The sequence below is a fragment of the Pelophylax lessonae genome (assembly GCF_965119305.1).
Source record: "Pelophylax lessonae genome assembly, chromosome: 2".
Lineage (NCBI taxonomy): Eukaryota > Metazoa > Chordata > Amphibia > Anura > Ranidae > Pelophylax > Pelophylax lessonae.
The window spans coordinates 400178144-400204994 of NC_138769.1; the positions used below are offsets into that span (position 1 = coordinate 400178144).

Sequence of the window (26851 nt, forward strand, 5' to 3'; positions counted from 1 at the left end):
CTCCTCTTCTGTCTATATGTTTTCCCATGCTCTTTAGCATATTAGTGCAGGCAGGTCTAAATCTTAAAAAAAATAAAAATGACTAAGACCTGCATCACTTTGTTTCCAACAAAATTGAACTCCATCTTCTATGTGGCATAATGAAGTATATGATCTGCATCACCAACATAAAGTAAACACTTTACTGAGATGCTGGGATGATCAAATTTACATATGCCTTTTCCTCCATCTTCCCAGGGAAAATTAATTATTCAGGCTGTCAGGATTGCCAAGAATTAATTTGCATATTGAGGATTTAGCCATAAAATATTTTTACTTTATTAAATCTGCATATATTTACAGCAAGATTATGCAAAAGCACACAGATTGTTGGCTCAATCTGGTATTCTGCTTTAATGGCTGTAGGATTTATATGGTCCAGCCGCCATTCTAAGCTCAGTTTAGCGGCATACTATGTAAGTTTATGTGCCTCATTTTTTCTTATGCACTTTATATGGACTGCTTACTCCGTTTGTTGTAGAGTCCAAACACCCTTCCCTGCTGTTTGTGGTTTGGTGGTGTTTTTAATTAGTTTTTTACATATTGTAATAAATACTAAATACTACACTATGAGCAATTTTTTCTGGTGTCGGTGATCCTTCTGTCTGGCTTGATGATATTTAGCAGTTTCCCTGATGACTTAACCTGTGAGGTTGGAAGATCTACCACATCCATAGAGTATCAGATGTATCTTCATAAGGAAAACCATTGAATACTGAATGCACTTCTGCTGTCGTCTAACTTAGCTAGCAACTGGTTCTGGTAAGTGTGCATTTCCTATATTTGGTGGAGGCAACACACAGATGGTGATTCACTGAAATTGTGGAGTAATAACACTGGAACTAATTCATTTACACTTATAGACTTTTGTTCACTTTATTGTGACCTATTTTATTTGATTTACAACTCAGTTTTGTTTATGCACATTTGTTTACTTGTTGAAGAGTATCACTATTATTCATACAGTGCTGCTTTTTTCTTTTTTGCATACTCTTTGTGTTTGTATATTTACATATATTGCATGCTGCTTTTTCTAGACCACTTAAGCACTGACAGCTGACTTTTTACATTGCTTTATCTTTTAGCTGACAAGAGGCTAAGAGAAAAGAGGGCTCCTTTTTAAATAAAGTAATTGCTGTCAATCAAACAATAACAAGTTGGCATAAGTCTACCGTAAAGACATCTGAAAATAGATCTATGGGCCGGTTCACATCCAGATTGCACAAAAACGTGCATTCCCGTGCAGTTCGTTTTGAGGCCCTTATTCATTTGAATGGGCTGCAAAACGCACTCGATCACAGAAAAAGTAGTGCTTGCTCTACTTTTAAAAAACGCACAGCACCAAACTGCATGGTACGAGGTACTGCAATCTGTGTTTGGGGTGCCATTAACAATACAAGGACAGTGCGTTCACCTGCAAAGTAGGAACCACGCACAGAGCATGCCTTTCCTGCACCACGTTCTGGTGTGAACTTGCCCTTACATTTGACAAACAAATAATATGTATTTGTCTATTAACACAAAATCTACTGTACTAAAAAAAATAAAGAAATATACAAATATAAAAGATGACTTACCATAAGCATTCTGTGCAGGAAATGCTGTTACTGGAGAAGCCCCATGATAACCATCCTCAGCGGAGTCCGAGGTGGGAAACTCCCCCTATAATAGATAGGCAAGAAGTCTAACTCTTTAGTCATAGCATTTACACATATTCTGTAAACTTCTTACTGCAGTAGAGGTTGCTAGGACAACAACAAACTCAATTTTCTGTTTCATCTACAGAAATCTGCTCCCATAATTATGATCACACCCGTCACTGTTCTAACCTGCACCACTCATGGTATTGAGCAGTGAGAAATTGCCTGCCCTCTCATACAAATATTAGAACCAGCTGATGGCTTTGGTGCACTCCCAGTCAACACTTTGATGCACAGAGGCTTTCAACTGTTTGTGATAATGAGCATTTCTGACATCTGGAAGAGCCTGTTATGAATTCTTCCTCAAGGCAAGAACAAGACATTATAAGCAGACAGAAGTCTACATTTTATGAATCAGGTACATGCTGACTGTCAGAATTAATATTTCTGCACATATTGCAGGATAACTTACAAGCTCACAGAGAACAACCTTTGAACTAGAGTGGGAAAAAAATCTTGCCTGCCAGGTTTTCCTTTGGCAAATCACAAGTTTCCAAGCTGACCAGGACAGACCAGTTGGGACTAAAAATATTTTGTTATCTTTACATTTGTCAGCTCATGCTGTGTAGAAAGTGTTGTTTCTTGTTGAAGTAGCACCTGGACCTAAACTCACTTACTGTCCTTACTCTGACCAACAACCCCTTTCTATTTCCTGACACCTGCTCCTTAGCAACTAAATGCATAGCAAAAGAAAGAAAGATGAGACATGTTCACTACCCTTCTTTGCCTAATATATAAATATCTGACAGATCAGAAAAAGACAACTACCCTGTGCCACTGGCTGCAGTCTAAAAGGGGATGGATCATCTTGTGCTAATATGTTTTTTTTTTTGTTTTTTTTGCATCTGCAATTTCTAAAAAAAAAAAAAAAAAAAAAAATGAAATTTCAGGAAGAGAACAAATGTTGACAATAAACAAGGTTACTGTCAATGTAGAATATTACCTGCCAAAGATTGCTTCGGTTTGCCTGAAATAGATTCCCCCATGGGTAGGTATTGCCTGTCAGTAAAACACATTGCCTTATTTTTCAGTTTTTAACAAAACAATTATTAAGGAATGTTAGACATTTAGCTCATGTATTTAAAAGTAATATATATATATATATATATATATATATATATATATATATATAAAAAACAATGTTGACATACTTTTAAGTCCCCCACGTGCAGCAAACTCCCACTCCTTTTCTGTAGGCAGTCTTTGCCCCCGCCACTTACAGAAGGCCTGTGCATCATTCCAGCTGACCTGCAGCACTGGGTATTCCAGCTTCTCCTTGATCCCAGAGCCTGGCCCTGCTGGCTGGAAATGAACATGAGAGAATATATATATGACATACGGTTAGATTAGACAATCTCCTACAACAGGATGCATATAACAGCTATAGAATGAAGCAACTATATCAATTAATGAAGATTATAAAAGCTGCCCACACCAATCAAATAACAAAATCCTCTTTTAGGAACCCACAAACCACTTTCTATGAACATGCCCCAGTGTGTGTCCCAAACAATGTATAGTATAGCAATATACCGTAGATCATATCATAGGTGAAAAAAGGACAATGAAGTACATAACATACAGTTTTTACTTATATGTGTGTTAATAGACGACCCAAACATATTTTTCAGAAAGCATTCTGCTTTTTTTTTTTTTTTTAAATCTTAAAAACATTGCTTATTATGTGGAAGTGGAATAGGAAATCTGAGTAAACATTATACAGAAATACAGTAAATGGTATTATAAAGAATTTATGTGTGAAAAAAAAATCCAGAGAACAACAAAATTGGAAGAAACTCCTACCTGACGCCAAAATGCCCTTTCTATAGGAAGCCACCATGGTGCAGACTATGTTAAAAAAAAAACAAAGAAAAAAAACAAAGGTCAGTAATCAAATAAGCTGGAAACCTACAATTTTAATTTTTGTCAGCTTAAAGTATAACTAAAGGCAAAACATTTTTTTTTTTTTTAGGTTTGGATAGAGAGGAGAGAGGCTAGAAGGCTTGCCAGTAGGGTTGAGCGGACACCTAGATGTCCGTGTTCGACGGGTTCGGCCGAACTTTAAAAAAAAGTCCGGGTCCGTGTCCCGGACTTTTACCGAACTTTTCCCGGACACCGAACCCCATTGAAGTCAATGGGGACCCGAACTTTAAGGCACTAAAATGGCTCTAAAACACCAAAGGAAAGGGCTAGAGTGCTGCAAATGGCAGCAAAACGTAATTAAGAGCATGGCAAGTGCTCTGCAAACAAATGTGGATAGGGAAATAACTTAAAACAACAAAAAAAAACAGAAAAATAAAACAATGTTCTTCTTCATCTCTGAAGGACGAGGCCCATATGGAGTAGGAGGGAGGTTGAGGTGGTGGTGGATGTGGCGGTGACATAGGCGTGCGCACAGGGTGTGCTGGGTGTGCCTGGGCACACCCTAATCACCTAGGGCACATAGCATTGCCAGTGAGGAGATGGGAAAGATCTCCCTGGGACCTGCTCTGCTCTATTTCTCCTTGCCTACAGGTACATGGCCCCGATACATTACTCTCCCTGCTGGCAAACACATGCATGTGTATTTCAACTTTGGGGTGCACACCTTAATGCAATAGGCTGCGCACACCTATGGGCGGTGTAGGTGGAAGCGGCGGTGGAGGAGGACCAGGGCCGGATTAACAGCATCATGGGCTTGGTGCTGAGGATTTTGAAGGGCCTTAGGGCCGTGCCTTGCCATGCACCCAGAGGAGGAAGGGTGCAGCCATGCATGCCTAATTCAACATGGGATGCTGTCTCTGAAGCCCATAAACACATCCATGCATCGCCAACTGTCCCTCCTTGTCCGGCCTTCACGCTGTGTGGGGAGGTTCTGAGGGTGCTGCCTGGGGAAGCGAGCATAGAAGCCAGACTTCTGTGTTTACAAGTGACAGAAGAGCGGTAACAGTGAATATGGCCAACCCGGGGCCTATATAAAAGGTAGGGGCCTGGAGCTGCAGCTCCAATAGACCCTACATTAATCTGGCCCTGAGGAGGAGGACGAGGTAGCCAACACTGCTTCTTTTCACAAATTTTAAATGAGGGTACACCCCAAAAGAGTGAGAAAGAGCAAAAATGGAACAATGGGTGGGTAAGGTCGGTATCCATTGCTATTCTGCATAAGGTACGGAAAAGTCCCGTGGGATCCATGCCTGGTTCATTTTAATGAACGTGAGCTTGTCCACATTGTCTCTGGACAGGCGGCTGCGCTTGTCTGTTATAACGCCCCCAGCCGTGCTAAATACCCGTTCAGATAATACACTGGCTGCAGGGCACGCCAGCACCTCCAAGGCGTAAAGGGCAAGCTCAGGCCATGTGCCCAATTTGGAGACCCAGAAGTTGAAGGGGGCAGACCAGTCATTCACTACATGTAGGCGTGTGCACACATACTGCTCCACCATGTTGGTAAAATGCTGCCTCCTGCTAAGACGTTCCATCTGAGCTGCTGGTGCTGCTGTTTGTTGTGGCGTGCTGACAAAGCTTTTCCACATTTCGGCCATGCTAACCCTGCCTTCTGAGGTGCTGGCGGTGCCCTGGTTGCGTTGGCGACCTCCTCCTCCTCCTCCTCTGCCTTGTGCTTCCACTGTGGCCCCGCTGTCAGATGGGAATGCCAGCAGCATGGCGTCTACCAGCGTGCGCTTGTACTCGCGCATCTTGCGATCGCGCTCCAGTGAGTGAATTAAGGACGGTACGTTGTCCTTGTAACGGGGATCCAGCAGCGTGGCCACCCAGTAATCAGCACAAGTTAGAATGTGGGCAACTCGGCGGTCGTTGTGGAGACACTGCAGCATGTAATCGCTCATGTGTGCCAGGCTGCCCAGAGGCGACGAAAGGCTGTCCTCTGTGGGAGGTGTATGGTCCGTGTCCTCTGTATCCCCCCAGCCACGCACCAGTGATGGCCATGAGCTGGCCTGGGTGCCACCCTGCTGTGAACATGGTTCCATCTCCTCCTCCAGCTCCTCCTCCTCCTCATCCTCCTCATCCTCCAGAACTGTGCCCCTGCTGGACAATTGCGTCCCTGGCGTTTGCGTGTGCAGGAACCCACCCTCGGAGCCCCTTGCGAATGACTGCCCTGAAAGCCTTGGAAATGTTACCTCTTCATCCTCCTCCTCCTCCTCATCCTGTGCCACATCCTCTTCCATCATCGCCCGAATTGTTTTTTCAAGGAGGCATAGAAGTGGGATAGTTAAGCTGAGAACGGCGTCATTGCCACTGGCCATGTTGGTGGAGTACTCAAAACAGCGCAACAAGGCACACAGGTCTCGCATGGAGGCCCAGTTATTGGTGGTGAAGTGGTGCTGTTCCGCAGAGCGACTCACGCGTGCGTGCTGCAGCTGAAACTCCACTATGGCCTGCTGCTGCTCGCACAGTCTTTCCAGCATGTGCAAGGTGGAGTTCCACCTTGTGGGCACGTCACATATGAGGCGGTGAGCGGGAAGGCCGAAGTTACGCTGCAGCGCTGCCAGGCGAGCAGCAGCAGGGTGAGAACGCCGAAAGTGCGCACAAACGGCCCGCACTTTCTGCAGCAGCTCTGACATATCGGGGTAGTTTTTAAGGAACCTCTGCACCACCAAATTCAGCACATGCGCCAGGCAAGGGATGTGCGTCAAACCGGCTAGGCCCAGAGCTGCTATGAGATTTCGCCCGTTATCGCACACCACCAGGCCGGGCTTGAGGCTCGCTGGCAGCAACCACTCATTTGTCTGCTGTTCCATGCTCCTCCACAACTCCTGCGCGGTGTGTGGTTTGTCCCCCAAACAGGCAAGTTGTAAAACTGCCTGCTGTCGTTTACCCCTGGCCGTGCTGAAGTTGGTGGTGAAGGTGTTACGCTGTCCGGATGAGGAGGCGGTAGAGGATGAGGAAGCGGAGTAGGAGGAGTTAGGAACAGGAGGCAAACTGAAGCGCCCTGCAATCCTCGGTGGTGGAAGGACATGCGCCAAATTGCTATCCGCCTCAGGCCCATCCGCCACTGCATTTACCCAGTGTGCCGTTAGGGAGATATAACGCCCCTGACCGTGCTTACTGGTCCACGTATCCGTAGTTAGGTGGACCTTGGCACAGATGGCGTTGCGCAGTGCACACCTGATTTTTTCCCCCACTTGGTTGTGCAGGGAAGGGATGGCTTGCCTGGAAAAGTAGTGGCGGCTGGGCACGACGTACTGTGGGACAGCCACCGACATAAGGTTTTTAAAACTGTGCGTCTCCACCAGACGGAATGACAGCATTTCAAAGGCCAATAATTTTGAAATGCTGGCATTCAGGGCCAGGGATCGCGGGTGGGTAGGGGGGTACTTCCTCTTCCTCTCAAGTGTTTGGGAGATGGAAAGCTGAACGCTTCCACGGGACATTGTGGAGATGGTTGTTGGTGACCCAGGTGGTGGTGTTGCTGACAGATCGTCTGTTTGCGGGGTGGCAGGTGCCGGTATCACTACAGATGTGGCTGGAGCGGCCGAGACTGCAGCAGAAGAGGAAGCAGGATGAGCCAGAGACGTTTCTTGGTTTTGAAGGTGTGTACTCCACTGCAGCTCGTGCTTTGCACTTAGATGCCTGATCATGCAGGTTGTGCTCAGGTTGAGAAGGTTCATGCCTCGCTTCAAGCTCTGATTGCACAGGGTGCAAACCACTCGTGTCCTGTCATCAGCACATTTTCTAAAGAACTTCCACGCTAGAGAACTCCTTTGAGCTGACTTTGGTGCGCTCGTTCCCTTGCTGCGTTGGGCAGTAGCGGGCGTAGTGTCTAGGGCACGGCCGCTCCGCTTCTGCACCCTGCTCCCTCTTCTGCTGTGCTGGTGGCTCTGTGCGACCACCGCCTCTTCCTCCAAACTACTCAGTTCACCTGCATGACGTTCATTCCATGTGGGGTCGAGGACCTCATCGTCCTCCACATCATCTTCCACCCAGTCTTCACCCCTGCCCTCCTTGTCGGTCTCCACAATGCTGAACGCCGCAGCAGTTGGCACCTGCGTTTCGTCATCATCGGAGACGTGCTGCGATGATCCTTGCATGTACTCATCTTGAGGAATAAGTGGTTGGGCATCGCTGCACTCAATCTCTTCCACTTCTGGGGCAGGGCTAGGTGGATGGCCCTGGGAAACCCTGCTGACAGAGTCCTCAAAAAGAATAAGAGACTGCTGTATGGCTTGGGGCTCAGACTGCTGGCCTGATTTGCAAGGGGGTGAGGTGAAAGACGGTTGGACATTGGCTGCAGGTGCCAACTCTGACCTTTCTGCAGTAGACTGGGTGGGAGACAATGTGAAGGAACTGGAGGCACTGTCAGCAGCAAACCAATCTACTATCGCCTCAACTTGTTCTGGCCTCATCACTTCTAGGGGCGTTTGATGCCCTACCAAATACTGATGCAGGTTCTGTCGCCTACTCACACTTGAGGAAGGTGTTTCACTTGTGCGTGTAGCTGGCACAGATCGACCATGTCCTCTCCTTGCAACAGGAGCTCTACCAGCAGCACCACGACCCAGGCCACGGCCCTTATTTGACGGTCTCCTCATATTTCTGTAATTTAAGATCTTGCCCTAGAAAGGTTTTTATTGAATAGCGGAATAGAAAATATGATCCAAAAAAAGTGTATGTATATCACACGTACACAACCACACTAGGCCCCAATTACTATTGTTTGTACCCCTAAAAGGCTAGATGAGGAGTAGGGGGAGTATGGAACAGGCAGCACCCTCAAACCTTCAGAAGTATGAGATGAACCCCAACAACTTGGAAAGGTGGATCTCTCTCACACGTACCGACACAGACTATCCCGCAATTCAATTGATCCTCAAAGGTTTTTATTGAATAGCGGAATAGGAAATATGATCAAAAAAAGTGTATGTATCTCGCACGTACACAACCACACTAGGCCCCAATTACTATTGTTTGTACCCCTAAAAGGCTAGATGAGGAGTAGGGGGGGTATGGAACAGGCAGCACCCTCAAACCTTCAGAAGTATGAGATGAACCCCAACAACTTGGAAAGGTGGATCTCTCTCACACGTACCGACACAGACTATCCCGCAATTCTATTGATCCCCAAAGGTTTTTATTGAATAGCGGAATAGGAAATATGATCAAAAAAAGTGTATGTATCTCACACGTACAGAAACACACTAGGCCCCAATTACTATTGTTTGTACACCTAAAAGGATGGATGAGGAGGAGGAGGAGTATGGAACAGGCAGCACCCTCAAAGCTTCAGAAGTATGAGATGAACCCCAAAAACTTGGAAAGGTGGATCTCACACGTACCGACACAGACTATTCCGCAATTTAATTGATCCCCAAAGGTTTTTATTGAATAGCGGAATAGGAAATATGATCAAAAAATGTGTATGTATCTCACACGTACAGAAGCACACTAGGCCCCAATTACTATTGTTTGTACACCTAAAAGGATGGATGAGGAGGAGGAGGAGTATGGAACAGGCAGCACCCTCAAAGCTTCAGAAGTATGAGATGAACCCCAAAAACTTGGAAAGGTGGATCTCACACGTACCGACACAGACTATCCCGCAATTTAATTGATCCCCAAAGGTTTTTATTGAATAGCGGAATAGGAAATATGATCAAAAAATGTGTATGTATCTCACACGTACAGAAGCACACTAGGCCCCAATTACTATTGTTTGTACACCTAAAAGGATGGATGAGGAGGAGGAGGAGTATGGAACAGGCAGCACCCTCAAAGCTTCAGAAGTATGAGATGAACCCCAAAAACTTGGAAAGGTGGATCTCACACGTACCGACACAGACTATCCCGCAATTTAATTGATCCCCAAAGGTTTTTATTGAATAGCGGAATAGGAAATATGATCAAAAAATGTGTATGTATCTCACACGTACAGAAGCACACTAGGCCCCAATTACTATTGTTTGTACACCTAAAAGGATGGATGAGGAGGAGGAGGAGTATGGAACAGGCAGCACCCTCAAAGCTTCAGAAGTATGAGATGAACCCCAAAAACTTGGAAAGGTGGATCTCACACGTACCGACACAGACTATCCCGCAATTTAATTGATCCCCAAAGGTTTTTATTGAATAGCGGAATAGGAAATATGATCAAAAAAAGTGTATGTATCTCGCACGTACAGAAACACACTAGGCCCCAATTACTATTGTTTGTACACCTAAAAGGATGGATGAGGAGGAGGAGGAGTATGGAACAGGCAGCACCCTCAAAGCTTCAGAAGTATGAGATGAACCCCAAAAACTTGGAAAGGTGGATCTCACACGTACCGACACAGACTATTCCGCAATTTAATTGATCCCCAAAGGTTTTTATTGAATAGCGGAATAGGAAATATGATCAAAAAATGTGTATGTATCTCACACGTACAGAAGCACACTAGGCCCCAATTACTATTGTTTGTACACCTAAAAGGATGGATGAGGAGGAGGAGGAGTATGGAACAGGCAGCACCCTCAAAGCTTCAGAAGTATGAGATGAACCCCAAAAACTTGGAAAGGTGGATCTCACACGTACCGACACAGACTATCCCGCAATTTAATTGATCCCCAAAGGTTTTTATTGAATAGCGGAATAGGAAATATGATCAAAAAAAGTGTATGTATCTCGCACGTACACAACCACACTAGGCCCCAATTACTATTGTTTGTACCCCTAAAAGGCTAGATGAGGAGTAGGGGGGGTATGGAACAGGCAGCACCCTCAAACCTTCAGAAGTATGAGATGAACCCCAACAACTTGGAAAGGTGGATCTCTCTCACACGTACCGACACAGACTATCCCGCAATTCAATTGATCCTCAAAGGTTTTTATTGAATAGCGGAATAGGAAATATGATCAAAAAAAGTGTATGTATCTCGCACGTACACAACCACACTAGGCCCCAATTACTATTGTTTGTACCCCTAAAAGGCTAGATGAGGAGTAGGGGGAGTATGGAACAGGCAGCACCCTCAAACCTTCAGAAGTATGAGATGAACCCCAACAACTTGGAAAGGTGGATCTCTCTCACACGTACCAACACAGACTATCCCCCAATTTAACTGATCCCCAAAGGTTTTTGATTAAATAGCGGAATAGAAAATATGATCCCAAAAAAGTGTATGTATATCACACGTACACAACCACACTAGGCCCCAATTACTATTGTTTGTACCCCTAAAAGGCTAGGAGTAGGGGGGAGTATGGAACAGGCAGCACCCTCAAACCTTCAGAAGTATGAGATGAACCCCAACAACTTGGAAAGGTGGATCTCTCTCACACGTACCAACACAGACTATCCCCCAATTTAACTGATCCCCAGAGGTTTTTGATTAAATAGCGGAATAGAAAATATGATCCCAAAAAAGTGTATGTATATCACACGTACACAACCACACTAGGCCCCAATTACTATTGTTTGTACCCCTAAAAGGCTAGGAGTAGGGGGAGTATGGAACAGGCAGCACCCTCAAACCTTCAGAAGTATGAGATGAACCCCAACAACTTGGAAAGGTGGATCTCTCTCACACGTACCAACACAGACTATCCCCCAATTTAACTGATCCCCAAAGGTTTTTGATTAAATAGCGGAATAGAAAATATGATCCCAAAAAAGTGTATGTATATCACACGTACACAACCACACTAGGCCCCAATTACTATTGTTTGTACCCCTAAAAGGCTAGGAGTAGGGGGAGTATGGAACAGGCAGCACCCTCAAACCTTCAGAAGTATGAGATGAACCCCAACAACTTGGAAAGGTGGATCTCTCTCACACGTACCAACACAGACTATCCCCCAATTTAACTGATCCCCAGAGGTTTTTGATTAAATAGCGGAATAGAAAATATGATCCCAAAAAAGTGTATGTATATCACACGTACACAACCACACTAGGCCCCAATTACTATTGTTTGTACCCCTAAAAGGCTAGGAGTAGGGGGAGTATGGAACAGGCAGCACCCTCAAACCTTCAGAAGTATGAGATGAACCCCAACAACTTGGAAAGGTGGATCTCTCTCACACGTACCAACACAGACTATCCCCCAATTTAACTGATCCCCAGAGGTTTTTGATTAAATAGCGGAATAGAAAATATGATCCCAAAAAAGTGTATGTATATCACACGTACACAACCACACTAGGCCCCAATTACTATTGTTTGTACCCCTAAAAGGCTAGGAGTAGGGGGAGTATGGAACAGGCAGCACCCTCAAACCTTCAGAAGTATGAGATGAACCCCAACAACTTGGAAAGGTGGATCTCTCTCACACGTACCAACACAGACTATCCCCCAATTTAACTGATCCCCAGAGGTTTTTGATTAAATAGCGGAATAGAAAATATGATCCCAAAAAAGTGTATGTATATCACACGTACACAACCACACTAGGCCCCAATTACTATTGTTTGTACCCCTAAAAGGCTAGGAGTAGGGGGGAGTATGGAACAGGCAGCACCCTCAAACCTTCAGAAGTATGAGATGAACCCCAACAACTTGGAAAGGTGGATCTCTCTCACACGTACCAACACAGACTATCCCCCAATTTAACTGATCCCCAGAGGTTTTTGATTAAATAGCGGAATAGAAAATATGATCCCAAAAAAGTGTATGTATATCACACGTACACAACCACACTAGGCCCCAATTACTATTGTTTGTACCCCTAAAAGGCTAGGAGTAGGGGGGAGTATGGAACAGGCAGCACCCTCAAACCTTCAGAAGTATGAGATGAACCCCAACAACTTGGAAAGGTGGATCTCTCTCACACGTACCAACACAGACTATCCCCCAATTTAACTGATCCCCAGAGGTTTTTGATTAAATAGCGGAATAGAAAATATGATCCCAAAAAAGTGTATGTATATCACACGTACACAACCACACTAGGCCCCAATTACTATTGTTTGTACCCCTAAAAGGCTAGGAGTAGGGGGAGTATGGAACAGGCAGCACCCTCAAACCTTCAGAAGTATGAGATGAACCCCAACAACTTGGAAAGGTGGATCTCTCTCACACGTACCAACACAGACTATCCCCCAATTTAACTGATCCCCAGAGGTTTTTGATTAAATAGCGGAATAGAAAATATGATCCCAAAAAAGTGTATGTATATCACACGTACACAACCACACTAGGCCCCAATTACTATTGTTTGTACCCCTAAAAGGCTAGGAGTAGGGGGAGTATGGAACAGGCAGCACCCTCAAACCTTCAGAAGTATGAGATGAACCCCAACAACTTGGAAAGGTGGATCTCTCTCACACGTACCAACACAGACTATCCCCCAATTTAACTGATCCCCAGAGGTTTTTGATTAAATAGCGGAATAGAAAATATGATCCCAAAAAAGTGTATGTATATCACACGTACACAACCACACTAGGCCCCAATTACTATTGTTTGTACCCCTAAAAGGCTAGGAGTAGGGGGGAGTATGGAACAGGCAGCACCCTCAAACCTTCAGAAGTATGAGATGAACCCCAACAACTTGGAAAGGTGGATCTCTCTCACACGTACCAACACAGACTATCCCCCAATTTAACTGATCCCCAGAGGTTTTTGATTAAATAGCGGAATAGAAAATATGATCCCAAAAAAGTGTATGTATATCACACGTACACAACCACACTAGGCCCCAATTACTATTGTTTGTACCCCTAAAAGGCTAGGAGTAGGGGGGAGTATGGAACAGGCAGCACCCTCAAACCTTCAGAAGTATGAGATGAACCCCAACAACTTGGAAAGGTGGATCTCTCTCACACGTACCAACACAGACTATCCCCCAATTTAACTGATCCCCAGAGGTTTTTGATTAAATAGCGGAATAGAAAATATGATCCCAAAAAAGTGTATGTATATCACACGTACACAACCACACTAGGCCCCAATTACTATTGTTTGTACCCCTAAAAGGCTAGGAGTAGGGGGAGTATGGAACAGGCAGCACCCTCAAACCTTCAGAAGTATGAGATGAACCCCAACAACTTGGAAAGGTGGATCTCTCTCACACGTACCAACACAGACTATCCCCCAATTTAACTGATCCCCAGAGGTTTTTGATTAAATAGCGGAATAGAAAATATGATCCCAAAAAAGTGTATGTATATCACACGTACACAACCACACTAGGCCCCAATTACTATTGTTTGTACCCCTAAAAGGCTAGGAGTAGGGGGAGTATGGAACAGGCAGCACCCTCAAACCTTCAGAAGTATGAGATGAACCCCAACAACTTGGAAAGGTGGATCTCTCTCACACGTACCAACACAGACTATCCCCCAATTTAACTGATCCCCAAAGGTTTTTGATTAAATAGCGGAATAGAAAATATGATCCCAAAAAAGTGTATGTATATCACACGTACACAACCACACTAGGCCCCAATTACTATTGTTTGTACCCCTAAAAGGCTAGGAGTAGGGGGAGTATGGAACAGGCAGCACCCTCAAACCTTCAGAAGTATGAGATGAACCCCAACAACTTGGAAAGGTGGATCTCTCTCACACGTACCAACACAGACTATCCCCCAATTTAACTGATCCCCAGAGGTTTTTGATTAAATAGCGGAATAGAAAATATGATCCCAAAAAAGTGTATGTATATCACACGTACACAACCACACTAGGCCCCAATTACTATTGTTTGTACCCCTAAAAGGCTAGGAGTAGGGGGAGTATGGAACAGGCAGCACCCTCAAACCTTCAGAAGTATGAGATGAACCCCAACAACTTGGAAAGGTGGATCTCTCTCACACGTACCAACACAGACTATCCCCCAATTTAACTGATCCCCAGAGGTTTTTGATTAAATAGCGGAATAGAAAATATGATCCCAAAAAAGTGTATGTATATCACACGTACACAACCACACTAGGCCCCAATTACTATTGTTTGTACCCCTAAAAGGCTAGGAGTAGGGGGGAGTATGGAACAGGCAGCACCCTCAAACCTTCAGAAGTATGAGATGAACCCCAACAACTTGGAAAGGTGGATCTCTCTCACACGTACCAACACAGACTATCCCCCAATTTAACTGATCCCCAAAGGTTTTTGATTAAATAGCGGAATAGAAAATATGATCCCAAAAAAGTGTATGTATATCACACGTACACAACCACACTAGGCCCCAATTACTATTGTTTGTACCCCTAAAAGGCTAGATGAGGAGTAGGGGGAGTATGGAACAGGCAGCACCCTCAAACCTTCAGTATGAGATTGTGTTCACTGTACCCCACAAAGATTGAGTTCACTGCACCCCACAATGATTGTGTTCACTGCACCCCACAAAGATTGTGTTCACTGCACCTCACAAAGATTGTGTTCACTGTACCCCCCAAAGATTGTGTTCACTGCACCCCACAAAGATTCTGTTCACTGTACCCCACAAAGATTGTGTTCACTGCACCCCAAAAAGATTGTGTTCACTGCACCCCAAAAAGGATGTTGTTCACTGCACCCCAAAAAGGATGTTGTTCACTCCACCCCAAAAAGATTGTGTTCACTGCACCCCACAAAGATTGTGTTCACTGCACCCCAAAAAGATTGTGTTCACTGCACCCCAAAAATGATTTTGTTCACTGCACCCCAAAAAGGATTTTGTTCACTGCACCCCAAAAAGGATGTTGTTCACTCCACCCCAAAAAGATTGTGTTCACTGCACCCCAAAAAGATTGTGTTCACTGCACCCCACAAAGGATTTTGTTCACTGCACCCCAAAAAGATTGTGTTCACTGCACCCCAAAAAGGATGTTGTTCACTGCACCCCAAAAAGGATTTTGTTCACTGCACCCCAAAAAGATTGTGTTCACTGCACCCCACAAAGGATTTTGTTCACTGCACCCCACAAAGATTGTGTTCACTGCACACCAAAAAGGATTGTGTTCACTGCACCCCAAAAAGATTTTGTTCACTGCACCCCAAAAAGATTGTGTTCACTGCAGCCCAAAAAGATTGTGTTCACTGCAGCCCAAAAAGATTGTGTTCACTGCAGCCCAAAAAGATTGTGTTCACTGCAGCCCAAAAAGATTGTGTTCACTGCAGCCCAAAAAGATTGTGTTCACTGCAGCTCACACACAGAAAAATGGATGTGGATCACTGACACCTGCCTATCTCCAATCCCACACCACACAGCAATATCGATTGTAGTTTGTAGAACACAGTTTCCCTAAAATTCAGCAGACTCTGTCCCTAACAGGATTGAGAAGAGATCGTAGATCAGGATTGAGTGCAGATTCACCCCACCCCCCACACAGCAATATCGATTGTAGTTTGTAGAACACAGTTTCCCTAAAATTCAGCAGACTCTGTCCCTAACAGGATTGAGAAGAGATCGTAGATCAGGATTGAGTGCAGATTCACCCCACCCCCCACACAGCAATATCGATTGTAGTTTGTAGAACACAGTTTCCCTAAAATTCAGCAGACTCTGTCCCTAACAGGATTGAGAAGAGATCGTAGATCAGGATTGAGTGCAGATTCACCCCACCCCCCACACAGCAATATCGATTGTAGTTTGTAGAAGACACTGACCCTATATAATTCAGCAGACTCTATCCCTAAAATGCCTACAACTCGCCCTGCCTAAACACTCCGACCTGTCCCTCAATTCTATCCGGACACAAATGGTTTTTTCCTGCCTATCTTTCCCTAATCAGCAGCCAGCACGTTGATGTGTGCTCTGTCCCTGAATCTAAGCAGCATAATGACGCCGCTGCGGCTGCCTCGAACTTATAAAGACTTGGTCACATGCTTCAGACGGCCAATCACAGCTACTGAGACATTTGCAGGCATGGCTGGGATGGCTTAAGGCACACCAGTTAAACGATTGTTGATTGGCTGTTGAAAGCCCGCCATGAAAAGAGCGCCAAAGCATGCAAAACCCGGAAATAAAACGACCGAACACGGATTTTTACCCGAACATACAGTAAAGTGTCCGTGTCCGTGTTCGGGTACAAAAAATCCAATTATTCGGTACGAACACGAATAATACAGTCCGTGTTCGCTCAACACTACTTGCCAGTCTTTATTGCTGTCTGTGCTCCATAAGGGAGATTCACCCTCTCTATTTGGTCTGTTTACCATTAGCATTGACAGTTAAAACAAAAGAAAATACTGAATTTTGGGTTGTTATCAGAAAAGTAATAGAGGGGAGATCTTCCCAAGGGGTCACTAGTTCCGGTGACCTGAGGGTCCCCAAGGAACTCCCTTAATTAGCAGGGGTTTCCTCTCACTTCCTGTATGGCTATGGGACAGAAGTGAAGACAAATTGCCGCAATGGGCACAGATGGCGAAAAAAAAAATAACAGGGGGATATAACCCTCCCTTACTCTATCCAAAATGAAAAAAAAAATGTTTGGTCTATAGTTCTACTTAAAAGGCTAAGTTCATGTTAAGTAACATATTTCACATGTACTGTATACTAGTCTCCGAACCTCCAAATCCCTTTCCTTTCCCATGACAGCAGGTGGAGAATCTTCTCCCTGCAACTGCTGTCACAATTTAACACCAGCACAGCTGTATGGGGCTCTGCGCAGCTGTGTCATTCATTCACAGAACTCTGTGAATATTGGAACTATAAGTTCCATGTTCCTCCGTGCAGACAGCTTGTAGTTTTCAATGAAGTGCGAGGGCACTAGTGAGCAGATTTTAAACAGAGATCCCATAGAGGAACAGGCAGAAAGCCGAACTTAGGTGAACTTAGCCTTTAACAACACCTGACTGTAGTAACAAAGCAAAACAAACACAGAATTCTTCAGCCTTTACAATGTTTCTCCAGTATTCCTTTTAATGACAGGTTTAACTTACTGTATATATGCGTAGACAGTAAACGGTATTTTAGTCACTGGGTTCCAGAGACGTGAGATGTGCTTTCTCTCCATTTGTGAGGTGTGAGGAAGGTTCAGCAAGTACTGAGCACTCCAGGACACCAAACCAGTTATTATTGCACCTCACCAATTGGTTTTTATCCCTCTTATAACTAAAAGTTAAAACCCCCCATTAGCGAGAGAAACTAACAGAGACAGACCATTCACCATGTAATTATTTCTCCTACATGTATAGACTATATGCTGGATAATGATAAATAATTTAAGCTTTTTATAATGAAAAAGCACCAACATTTTAAACTAAAATTCAATAGATATCAGGAGCTTACGAAATGAACAGTATCATGTAAAATTTAGGTTTACAGCACTATATTCTGCAGCTGACATAGAAACACTGGATGAGACTAATGCTTGCAACACACAAGGCCATTTTTGTACACTTTGCTTCTCTTTTATGTCCTCCATCCTGAATCCAGAACTATGCTTCTAGGTGCAATCATGCTTTCAAACATAGAAATCCGGGAAAGGCCTCTCTGATTGATCTAGCAAGCATGACAACATCAGGGTTTTAGCCAGTCAATAGCACGAGGGCCAGTGTAGAGAACAAGGAAGAGGGAATCAGGAACAGGGGTGTCACTTTTCTTTCTGTAGTTCTAAGGGCCCTCTCACACGGGCGTTCCGCATGTCCGTAAATCATCCAATTTTTTGCGGATGATATACGGACATAATGTATGTCAACGGCATTGCGGATGTCATCGGATGACCATCCACTGACATCCGATTTTCATCCTTTCAGTTCTGTTCCGTTTTTTGGAGCGGAACAGAACCCTATTTTTTTTCCATTTAAAAAACAGAACGGATGCAAAATCGGATGTCAGCGGTGTCATCCACTGACATCCGCAATGCCCATAGACATACATTATGTCCGTATATCATCCGCAAACGGATGGGATGATATGCGGACATACGGAGCGGATGACACAAGTGTCATCTGCTCTGTGAAAAAAAAAAAAAAGTGCCGGAGCGGATCGCAATGCGGTCCGCTCTGTGTGAAAGAGCCCTAAGGAATTACTTTCACAAATATCCATTACCTTGCTTTGACCCTTGCTAAAACATTTTTTTTATCGTCTACCTAGAATAGCCATGATATACTGGAAAAACTACTGTCAGTCAAAAGATTAAACTATTAACTTAACCACTTATAGGCTTGAAATGAAAGTCATCCTATCCAGACATTTTCAGCTAGATCAGGTGAAGATATCATGCCTATGGGTTCAAGGAGCCATAAGCTGTTATGGCAGAAAATGGTTGTCTTGTCAAACCTGCTTTTGTACCCCCTTTAAATTCACATTCATGTGCTAGCTTTGCAAAGCCAACCTTGCTAGTTTATGGAGAGTATCTTCTAGATTTCCTACTCCTCCAAGTTTTTTTGGACAGCCTTAGCATTTAGTGACCACTTCTACTGATTTAGCCTCCCAACTTCAGTATTCAAAGTATTTTGGCATATCTAAGATTGGCTTTCAGCATGTTTCAACAAAATCTATGTTTAACATTAAAGAGGAGCTCCAGGCACCTATCAAAAAAATAAAATTCAGCAGCTACAAAAAGTGTAGCTGCTTTTAAAAAACAGCAACTCAACTGTCCCACGGTTCAACGGTGAGCTCACCCCAGCCGTCTTCACCCTCTGTCCTCCCTCGGCGGCATCTTCACTATGGGCACTTGGCTGTGACAGCTTGTGGCTTCACAGCCAGGTGCCCACTGCGCACGCATGAGTCACGCTGCATATCCTGAATGATGGATGCAGTCCTCTGGGACCTGTTAGTGTCCCAGAAGACTGCAGGGGCAGAGAGGGAGGAGAACTCCCGTTGCCGAGCCGATTTTTTTGACAGGTACCTGCTCCCCCCCCCTCGCTCCTTAAAAGTGCCAATTGTGCAAGAGGAGCGGGGGGCGAGTCCTTAAAGCGGAACTTCCCCTTTTGGGTGGAGTTCGGCTTTAAGTATCACACAGTCTGAGCTCAGCATTTATATCTGATTGATGTACTTTCTGGAATTTTAATTGTGAGAAACAGTGATGTTTAAAATACCTGCTTTGGTGTCCTATTGAGATCAGAAGTAATGGTATTATCCATCTTGTAATTTTGTAAAGAAGGATTATTCTCTATTTAACTTTGTAATAGTTTTGGCTGATTAAAAGATTAATATTGATATTGTCAATTGTGTGCAGTTGTATTTGGACGTGCCCTGAGTTGACTAATATTTTATTAACAGATTGGTTGTTTTTAATAGTGGTGGTATATATGCGTTTTTTTTTTTACTATAATTGTGTGAAAATTGGATTGGTTATTTATAATAAAGGGTTCACGAGACTGCAATTAGATTTTATTCTTGTTTTCAAAAAATTTAAATATACTGATTGGTCCAAAACATGCAAAAAAATACCTGCAACTTCTGAGTAACTTTTTTCTTTAGTTCCTCTGTCACAAAATCTTCGAAGACAAAACTCCATCCAAATGATTCTGCTTCTGACTTATATTTTGTTGCTCGTACATATTCCCTGGAAAAAAGAAAACACTTACTAGTACCATGTACTAATATGGTAACATTACATATTTAAAGAATAGTTACATTCACCCTTCCACTGGAGCCTATAACAGTTATTGCTTGGGTATACTAAAGAAACAAGGAAAGTGACCGGCAACAAGGGCATTTTCAAAGCATATGGGGATGGTAGTTGGGTGAAGCTTATCTCCAAAGTCAGGGAAAGTTTAATTCCCTTCTAGATTGTAAGCCCTAACGAGCAGGGCCCTCTGATTCCTCCTGTATTGAAATGTACTGTAACTGTAATGTCTTCCCCCACATTGTAAAGCGATGCGCAAACTGTTGGCGCTATATAAATCCTGTATACACCATTGCTCGATATTGGATATACTGTTTCTGCTGTAAAAATGGACCACTGTTATATTTTCTTTTTTTTTTTTTCTGTGAATGTACTCTTTCCACTCATGACCACTATTGCCTTGTTGTATGCTTTCGTGTTTGACTGTTTTATTGAATAAATAAAGAATTAAAAAAAAAAAAATCCTGTATAATAATAATAACAAACCAATTGAAGAAGAGTGTACAAAGTAGGGTTTTTTATTCACACATGCAATGTGGCAAGAATCAGCAGATGCCTGTGGCTGGAATTACACAACTGTTGTCATTCAACTTGTGGAAATGAATGACAGACTGACAGCAGCCACATCTGTCCACACGTAACTGCAGTGGGAGAGATTACCTGCTGCTAGCGACAGATGATCACCCCTGGACACAGTTTGTATCCACAAGCAATCATTTGTCCCTACCCACAGGTAATAGACAAACAGATGTGTTTTCCTTCATCTTGTTATTCATTTGTACAGATTGAATTGCCGCAACTGTTTGCGCACACCCGTTATTCCATTCCGAAGAATCTACTGCCTAGCCCTAATCACACATGTAAATGGGGCCTCAGATGGGACTTTTTCTTAAAATAGCGGATTTAAATATATTATAACAAGAAATTAGTTGCAATACAGCTGATCTTTAGATTAAACTTCACAATAGAACACAAGTGTTGACTGGCCTTTTCCTGAAGTGTTGAGGCTGATGTAAAAGTCGCACTGTCATACATGTACAACATACCCAAATGGAGAAAGAGTGTAAGTGTCATTTTTGCACACAAGATGGAAGAGTGGCACTTCAAACATTAGCCAGGATGGTTTTTACATTAAAAAATTTTTATAATATATTAAAATAAAACAGAGACTGTTCAGAAAAGTGACTATGGCTGTCAGAGCTCTACTACGTCTACCTGGAGGCTCTACTACGTCTACTAGAAGGCTTAGGAAAAACAAAGGGATAATAAAATGTTATCATGAATCTTAATCCATACATAAGGGCTTCTCATGACCATCCCATCTGTAACAGGCAGACCCTCAAATACCTCTTTTTCATCCAACATATATTTTCACAAGATAATACATGTCAGACAAATTGAGTGCATAAAGGATATGTTCACCTTTAAAAAAAAAAAACATTTTTTGCAGGTAAAAAAAAAACGTGCATTTATTATTTTTTTTTCTAAGGAGCCTGTAGAGCATTCCACCCCATATCAGCAGATTACAGGTGCAATGTCCAGCTCCTGCAGACTCTTAGGATAGCTGCCTGCTCCTTTGGGCATGCAGTGACCTGAGAGCAGAAAGATCAATAGACTGCGCAGACGATCGCCAGCGCCCTCGCAGCTCATTGAAAACTACAAGCCATCAGCCACAATGGCTGGCAGTAATTGTAGGCATTTATTCACAGGAAACTGGTAGCGCTGTTTTTAAATACTGACAGCGGGTATGGGGAGAAGATCCTGGCATGCTGTTACGGGGTGAAGGGGACGAGCGGGGGGAGAGGTTGCAGATGCTGGGAAATGTTCTACCCTAATAACAGGTGGAACGTGCAACATGTTCCACAAGTAAACTTATCCTTTAACATGTTTTATCAGGAATCATCCAAAGACTTTCCAATCCAACCCTATAATGGTATGGTACAGCAGTGTGCTGTGACTTTTTTCTGTCCAAACACAGTCAGACTGCTACATGAGTGTGTAGGAAACATTTCAATTAATAAATTCATTGTATGCCTACCTTATAAGCCTACTGTGTTGCATTCATGATCCATAATCCACATAGAGTTTTTGACAAGCCTTTAACCCAAGCAACACCTTAAAAACTGTTAATTGCTAGTGTATTGCTCTTTAAATAATATATGCAAACCTGAAAACAAAAAAAAATTGATAAAACTAACCTAAAATCCTTGTTGGTGACTGGATATTTGTCAATAGCAAATGGATTCACCGTGACTTGCTTAGCTGGACCCTCTCCATCTTTACCATCAGGAGCGTTTGTTCCCATCTTGAACTTTCCTCCATCAAGTTTAACCATTGAATCATGTTGTTCCTGTCCTGCAATGGCAAATCATATAAACAGCCACAAAAAGCAACAACTCTTCAAAGTTCAACAACATATTGACAGATAAAAAAATTAAGATCCTCAGGATGTTAGTACCGGTCATGTACAGGTTCCTTTGAGTCTGCCAGCAATCAAGTCACTATAATAAATCTAGCTATGGATATGAAACGATAAAAGCGGAACTTGAGTAAAAAAAGCCATTAAAAATCAAATAAAAATCTATTTTTGCTGCAATATTCACCTTTACTCTGGAGCGAAGCCTTGTGGTAGTTCTTTTTTGCCATCACTAGATATCCTCAGCCTTTTGGGTTAAAAGACAGCCAGTATCATTCAACACACTTCCTCTGAGCCCAGGCTGTCATGTCCCAGCTCCCTAACTATGACTGGATGATGAAGGAGAAGCTACAAAATGATCAGCTTTTCTCTCCTATTAAAGTGATTCTAAAGGCAGAATGTTTTTACCTTAATGCATTCTCCGCAATAAGGTAAAAATCCTGGGCGCAGCTCCTCCGCCCCCCCCTAAACACATCCAACAAAGTGCATGAGGAGCAGTGGCTCTCTTTGGTCTCTCTCCTCATCGGCTCACACAGCAGCGTAAGCCAATGGCTCCTGCTGCTGTCAGTGACAGCCAGTGAGTCACTGAAAGACGGGGGGACCATGCTCCATGTGTGAATGAAGACGGGGGGGGACCATGCTCCATGTGTGAATGAACAATGTCCATTCACAAGAGTGAGCCTGCTTGAGTGCCCTCATAGCAAGAGGCTTGCTAATGGAGGCACTTGGGAGGGAGGGGGACAACAGCGCCGGCAGGGGACTGAAAAAAGAAGAGGATAGAGGCTGCTCTCTGCAAAACCATTGTACAGAGCAGGTAAATATAACATGTTATTTAAAAAGAAAAAAATATATATGTATATTTGTACCATTAGGATCACTTTAACATGCTTCTTGCCAGCACATAAACGAATTGTCTCCTTTTGCTGCTTCTTCCTCTCCTATTCTTACCACCACTGTACAGGGAAATAATACCAAGTCAAATCATGCCCCCAAAAATAATTTATACTTACTTAACATTCCTACCATATCCTCGCTGTGTGACCCATAGGGTGCTACAGCAAACTCCAAACAGTACCTCAAGTATTTTTCCCATATGTGGGATTAAATCTTATTCATTCCTAAGTCAGAGCGATCTCCACAGGATTGAAGGGCATTTTCTTCTCACATTCATAGAAAAGGAGATTGCAGTCTGTGTGGCACTCCATAGGCTGCACCATGTTGGATCTGGCAGCAATGTATACAGGTGAGTAGAAGACTAGGAAGGGGGTGGCAATGCAATATAAAAGATCCTCAGGAAAGCACATGCCTGTAAGAAAGAGGCCGAATACTTGTCTATTCTGCTGCCCAATGCTGCTCAGTTGCAGAGAAACTTTTGGAGTGCTGATCTCTGTGGTCCCCTGCTGCTCATAGGTTCCTCACATTACTGCAGGATACAGTAGTGACATGGATGTCAAAGTGAAGAACTAGGGAGAGCCAGGGAAGACCCAGACATAGGCACTCTTGGATGTGTTGGTCTTCTTTCGAACTTTGAGGGACCATTTCCCTGCAACAGAGCAGCGTTGAGCATTGCAGGCAGCAAAGGAGTCAGGTTTTCAGTCTTTAACAGATATGTGCTTTCCTGAAGGACTTTTACTATGTGGCTGGGTCTGCTTAACCCACTTGCAACTCCCCCCCCCCCCCCCCCAGGCCAATTTTCAGCACTGTTGCACTTCGAATGACAATTGCGCTGTCATGCAACACCCATATGAAACACTTATTTTTTCACACTTTTGGTGGTATTTAATCACCATTGGGTTTTTATTTGCTAAACAAAAGAAAAAAGACCAAATATTTTGAAAAGAAAAAAAAAGTTTTTTTTAGTTTGTTATAAAATTTTTTGTAAACGGGTAATTTTTCTCCTTCCCTGATGTGCGCTGATGAGGTTGCACTGATGAGGTGACACTGGTGGGTACTGATGAGGTGACACTGATATGTGGCACTGATAGATGGCACTAATAGGCAGCACTGATGAGGCGACACTGGCGAGTACTGATAAGGCTGAACTGACGCGCATTAATAAGCAGCACTGAAGGGCACTAATAAGGAGGCACTGATTGGCAGCACTGAGGTGATACTGGTGGGTACTGATAAAGCTGCAATGATATGCGACACTGATAGGCGGCATTATTAGGCAGCACTGATGAGGCGACACTGGCGAGTACTGATAAGGCTGAACTGACGCGCATTAATAAGCAGCACTGAAGGGCACTGATAAGGAGGCACTGATTGGCAGCATTAATTAGGTGACACTGGTGGGTACTTATATGTGACACTGATAGGCAGCACTGATAATCAGGACACTGATGATTAGTGCCCTAATTATCAGTGTAGATGTCCCCTTTCACACTTGCTGGTTACCAGCTCGCCTCTCCTCTCCTCAGGCTGTCAGGAAATGCCGATAACCGAAATGTGTGTTTACATCGTGATCAGCTGTGATTGGACACAGTTGATCGTGTGATTGGCTCTTTACCCTGATCTGTGATCAACTGTACACGAAGGACGCAATGATCCCAGTGTGCGCCAGGTGCATGCCATAGCACACGCGGCTCTGAGAGGACACCAATAGATGCCCTCCCAGAACTGGAGGACCGCACTGTAGCCGCCATTCGGCTATAGTGTGGTCGGAAAGTGGGCAAAGGCTTAATTGCCAAGGAAAACTGCTTATGCAGGTGAGGGGTACCTGTAGATATAAAAAAATTGTGCAGCTCGGACCAAAATGAAAGAATACTCTTGCTAGAAGTGTAGGCCATTTCAGGTCCTCCTGAAGCCTGGCCAAAAATCTCCCAGAGATGGCATCATCCCATCCTGTCTTGTTGCTAAGATTCTCAGCAGTTACTACAAATCCCCACCCTCAGAGGAGCGAGATATGTATGGTTGACTATCCCCTCTGCTGCAGCATCTCTTATGCCCCATACACACGTGCAGATTATCTGCAGACTTTTGTCTGCAGACTTACCAAAACCATATAATATGAGGTCAAACCTAAACACTTTCAATTTGTATTGCAATCCGGCAGGCCCTTGCACTACATAGAAAAGGTAAGTCTGCAGACAAAAGTCTGCAGATAATCTGCACGTGTGTATGGGGCATTAGCCTACAGCTACTGTGACAGGGGAGAGAACGCATATGAGGGGGTCTGAATTGGCCGGGAGCGATCTAGCAACAAGGGATGATGCCATATCTGTGAGTTTTTCATTCAGCCTGTACGTAAATAGCCGACACCCCTTTCACACTCGTGCAACCAAAGAGTCGCATGATTTTGACTGGACTTGAAGCAATGCCTATGTCTTTGGACCTCAAAACGCATTCAAATCGGCCCTAAGTAGTGAAGGGACTACTTTGAAGTCATTGCGACTTGAAGTCGCACAGATATGAATGGTAATTATTGGAAATCATGGCCTACAACTTGTCATGTGACTTTGCAGTCCCAAATCGCAGAACAAGTCGCACAAGTGTGAAAGGGGCCTTATTGGTAATGGTGAAATCCCCATTGAAAGGTTGCGACGTGTAACATGATGACAAAGATTTGCACTAACATTTTGGCACGTGCCAACGGCTCTGGAACCAACAGGTGACTAGCTAACTACCTACTTTTTATTAATGTATCACAGAAACACTTACAAAGCTGGCATATAACATTACCCTATTTGTATGGGTGAGTTTTTTCTCCTCCCCCTTCCCACCATAGAATAACCAATCATAGAGCTCCTGGGAAAAGAACGTTTGTATTCAGCACAGTGCAGGTAATGATGGCTGGCCGTTATCTCCACACAATAATATTTGTCTTTCCAAACACTAAAATAACTCCAATGGAACGGTATAGAAAAAGACTGCTCCAATGGAACGGTGTTTGCAGGAAGATGTTCTATGACTTGTGCAGCACGGCACATCTATGGTATTCTCCCTGTGCTGCCCCTCCTTCTCACCCTGTGACAGCCCCAGTACACACAGAAGCACCACCACCCGCTCCGAGCTCCTCATCCTCCGCGAACACTCCGCTCCGCTTCCTACATACACCCGGAAGTAGTTACCGGGCCCGCCATCTTGGAGGAGGACGGAGTGTCCGCATTGTGGCGCCATCTTGCCTGAGGCAAGTGTGGGCAGAGAAGATACAACAAGTGTGACTGTTTTACAAAGATTAATTTTAGAATAAAGGGCTCATGCACCCGAAGTGATGGTTGTGTTCACAGTTTTTCTATGTGATTTGAATGGTAAACTTAAAGTTAGCATGCAAGACTTTTTA

At 43.8% G+C, this 26851-nt stretch overlaps 1 protein-coding gene across 1 annotated transcript in view; it reads right to left on the reverse strand.

The window, feature by feature from the left end:
• The window catches only part of SUMF2 (sulfatase modifying factor 2), a 30523-nt gene extending 3907 nt beyond the window's left edge, over positions 1-26616 (reverse strand). Inside the window, exons 1-7 of the mRNA XM_082247108.1 lie at positions 26535-26616; positions 22352-22508; positions 19976-20090; positions 3543-3587; positions 2891-3041; positions 2683-2738; positions 1617-1701 (exon numbers count right to left, since the gene is read on the reverse strand). Of these exons, the coding sequence (XP_082103234.1) occupies positions 1617-1701; positions 2683-2738; positions 2891-3041; positions 3543-3587; positions 19976-20090; positions 22352-22508; positions 26535-26589 (664 nt within the window). The 5' untranslated portion in view covers positions 26590-26616. The remainder of the gene's footprint in view (positions 1-1616; positions 1702-2682; positions 2739-2890; positions 3042-3542; positions 3588-19975; positions 20091-22351; positions 22509-26534) is intronic.
• Positions 26617-26851: the final 235 nt, after the last annotated feature.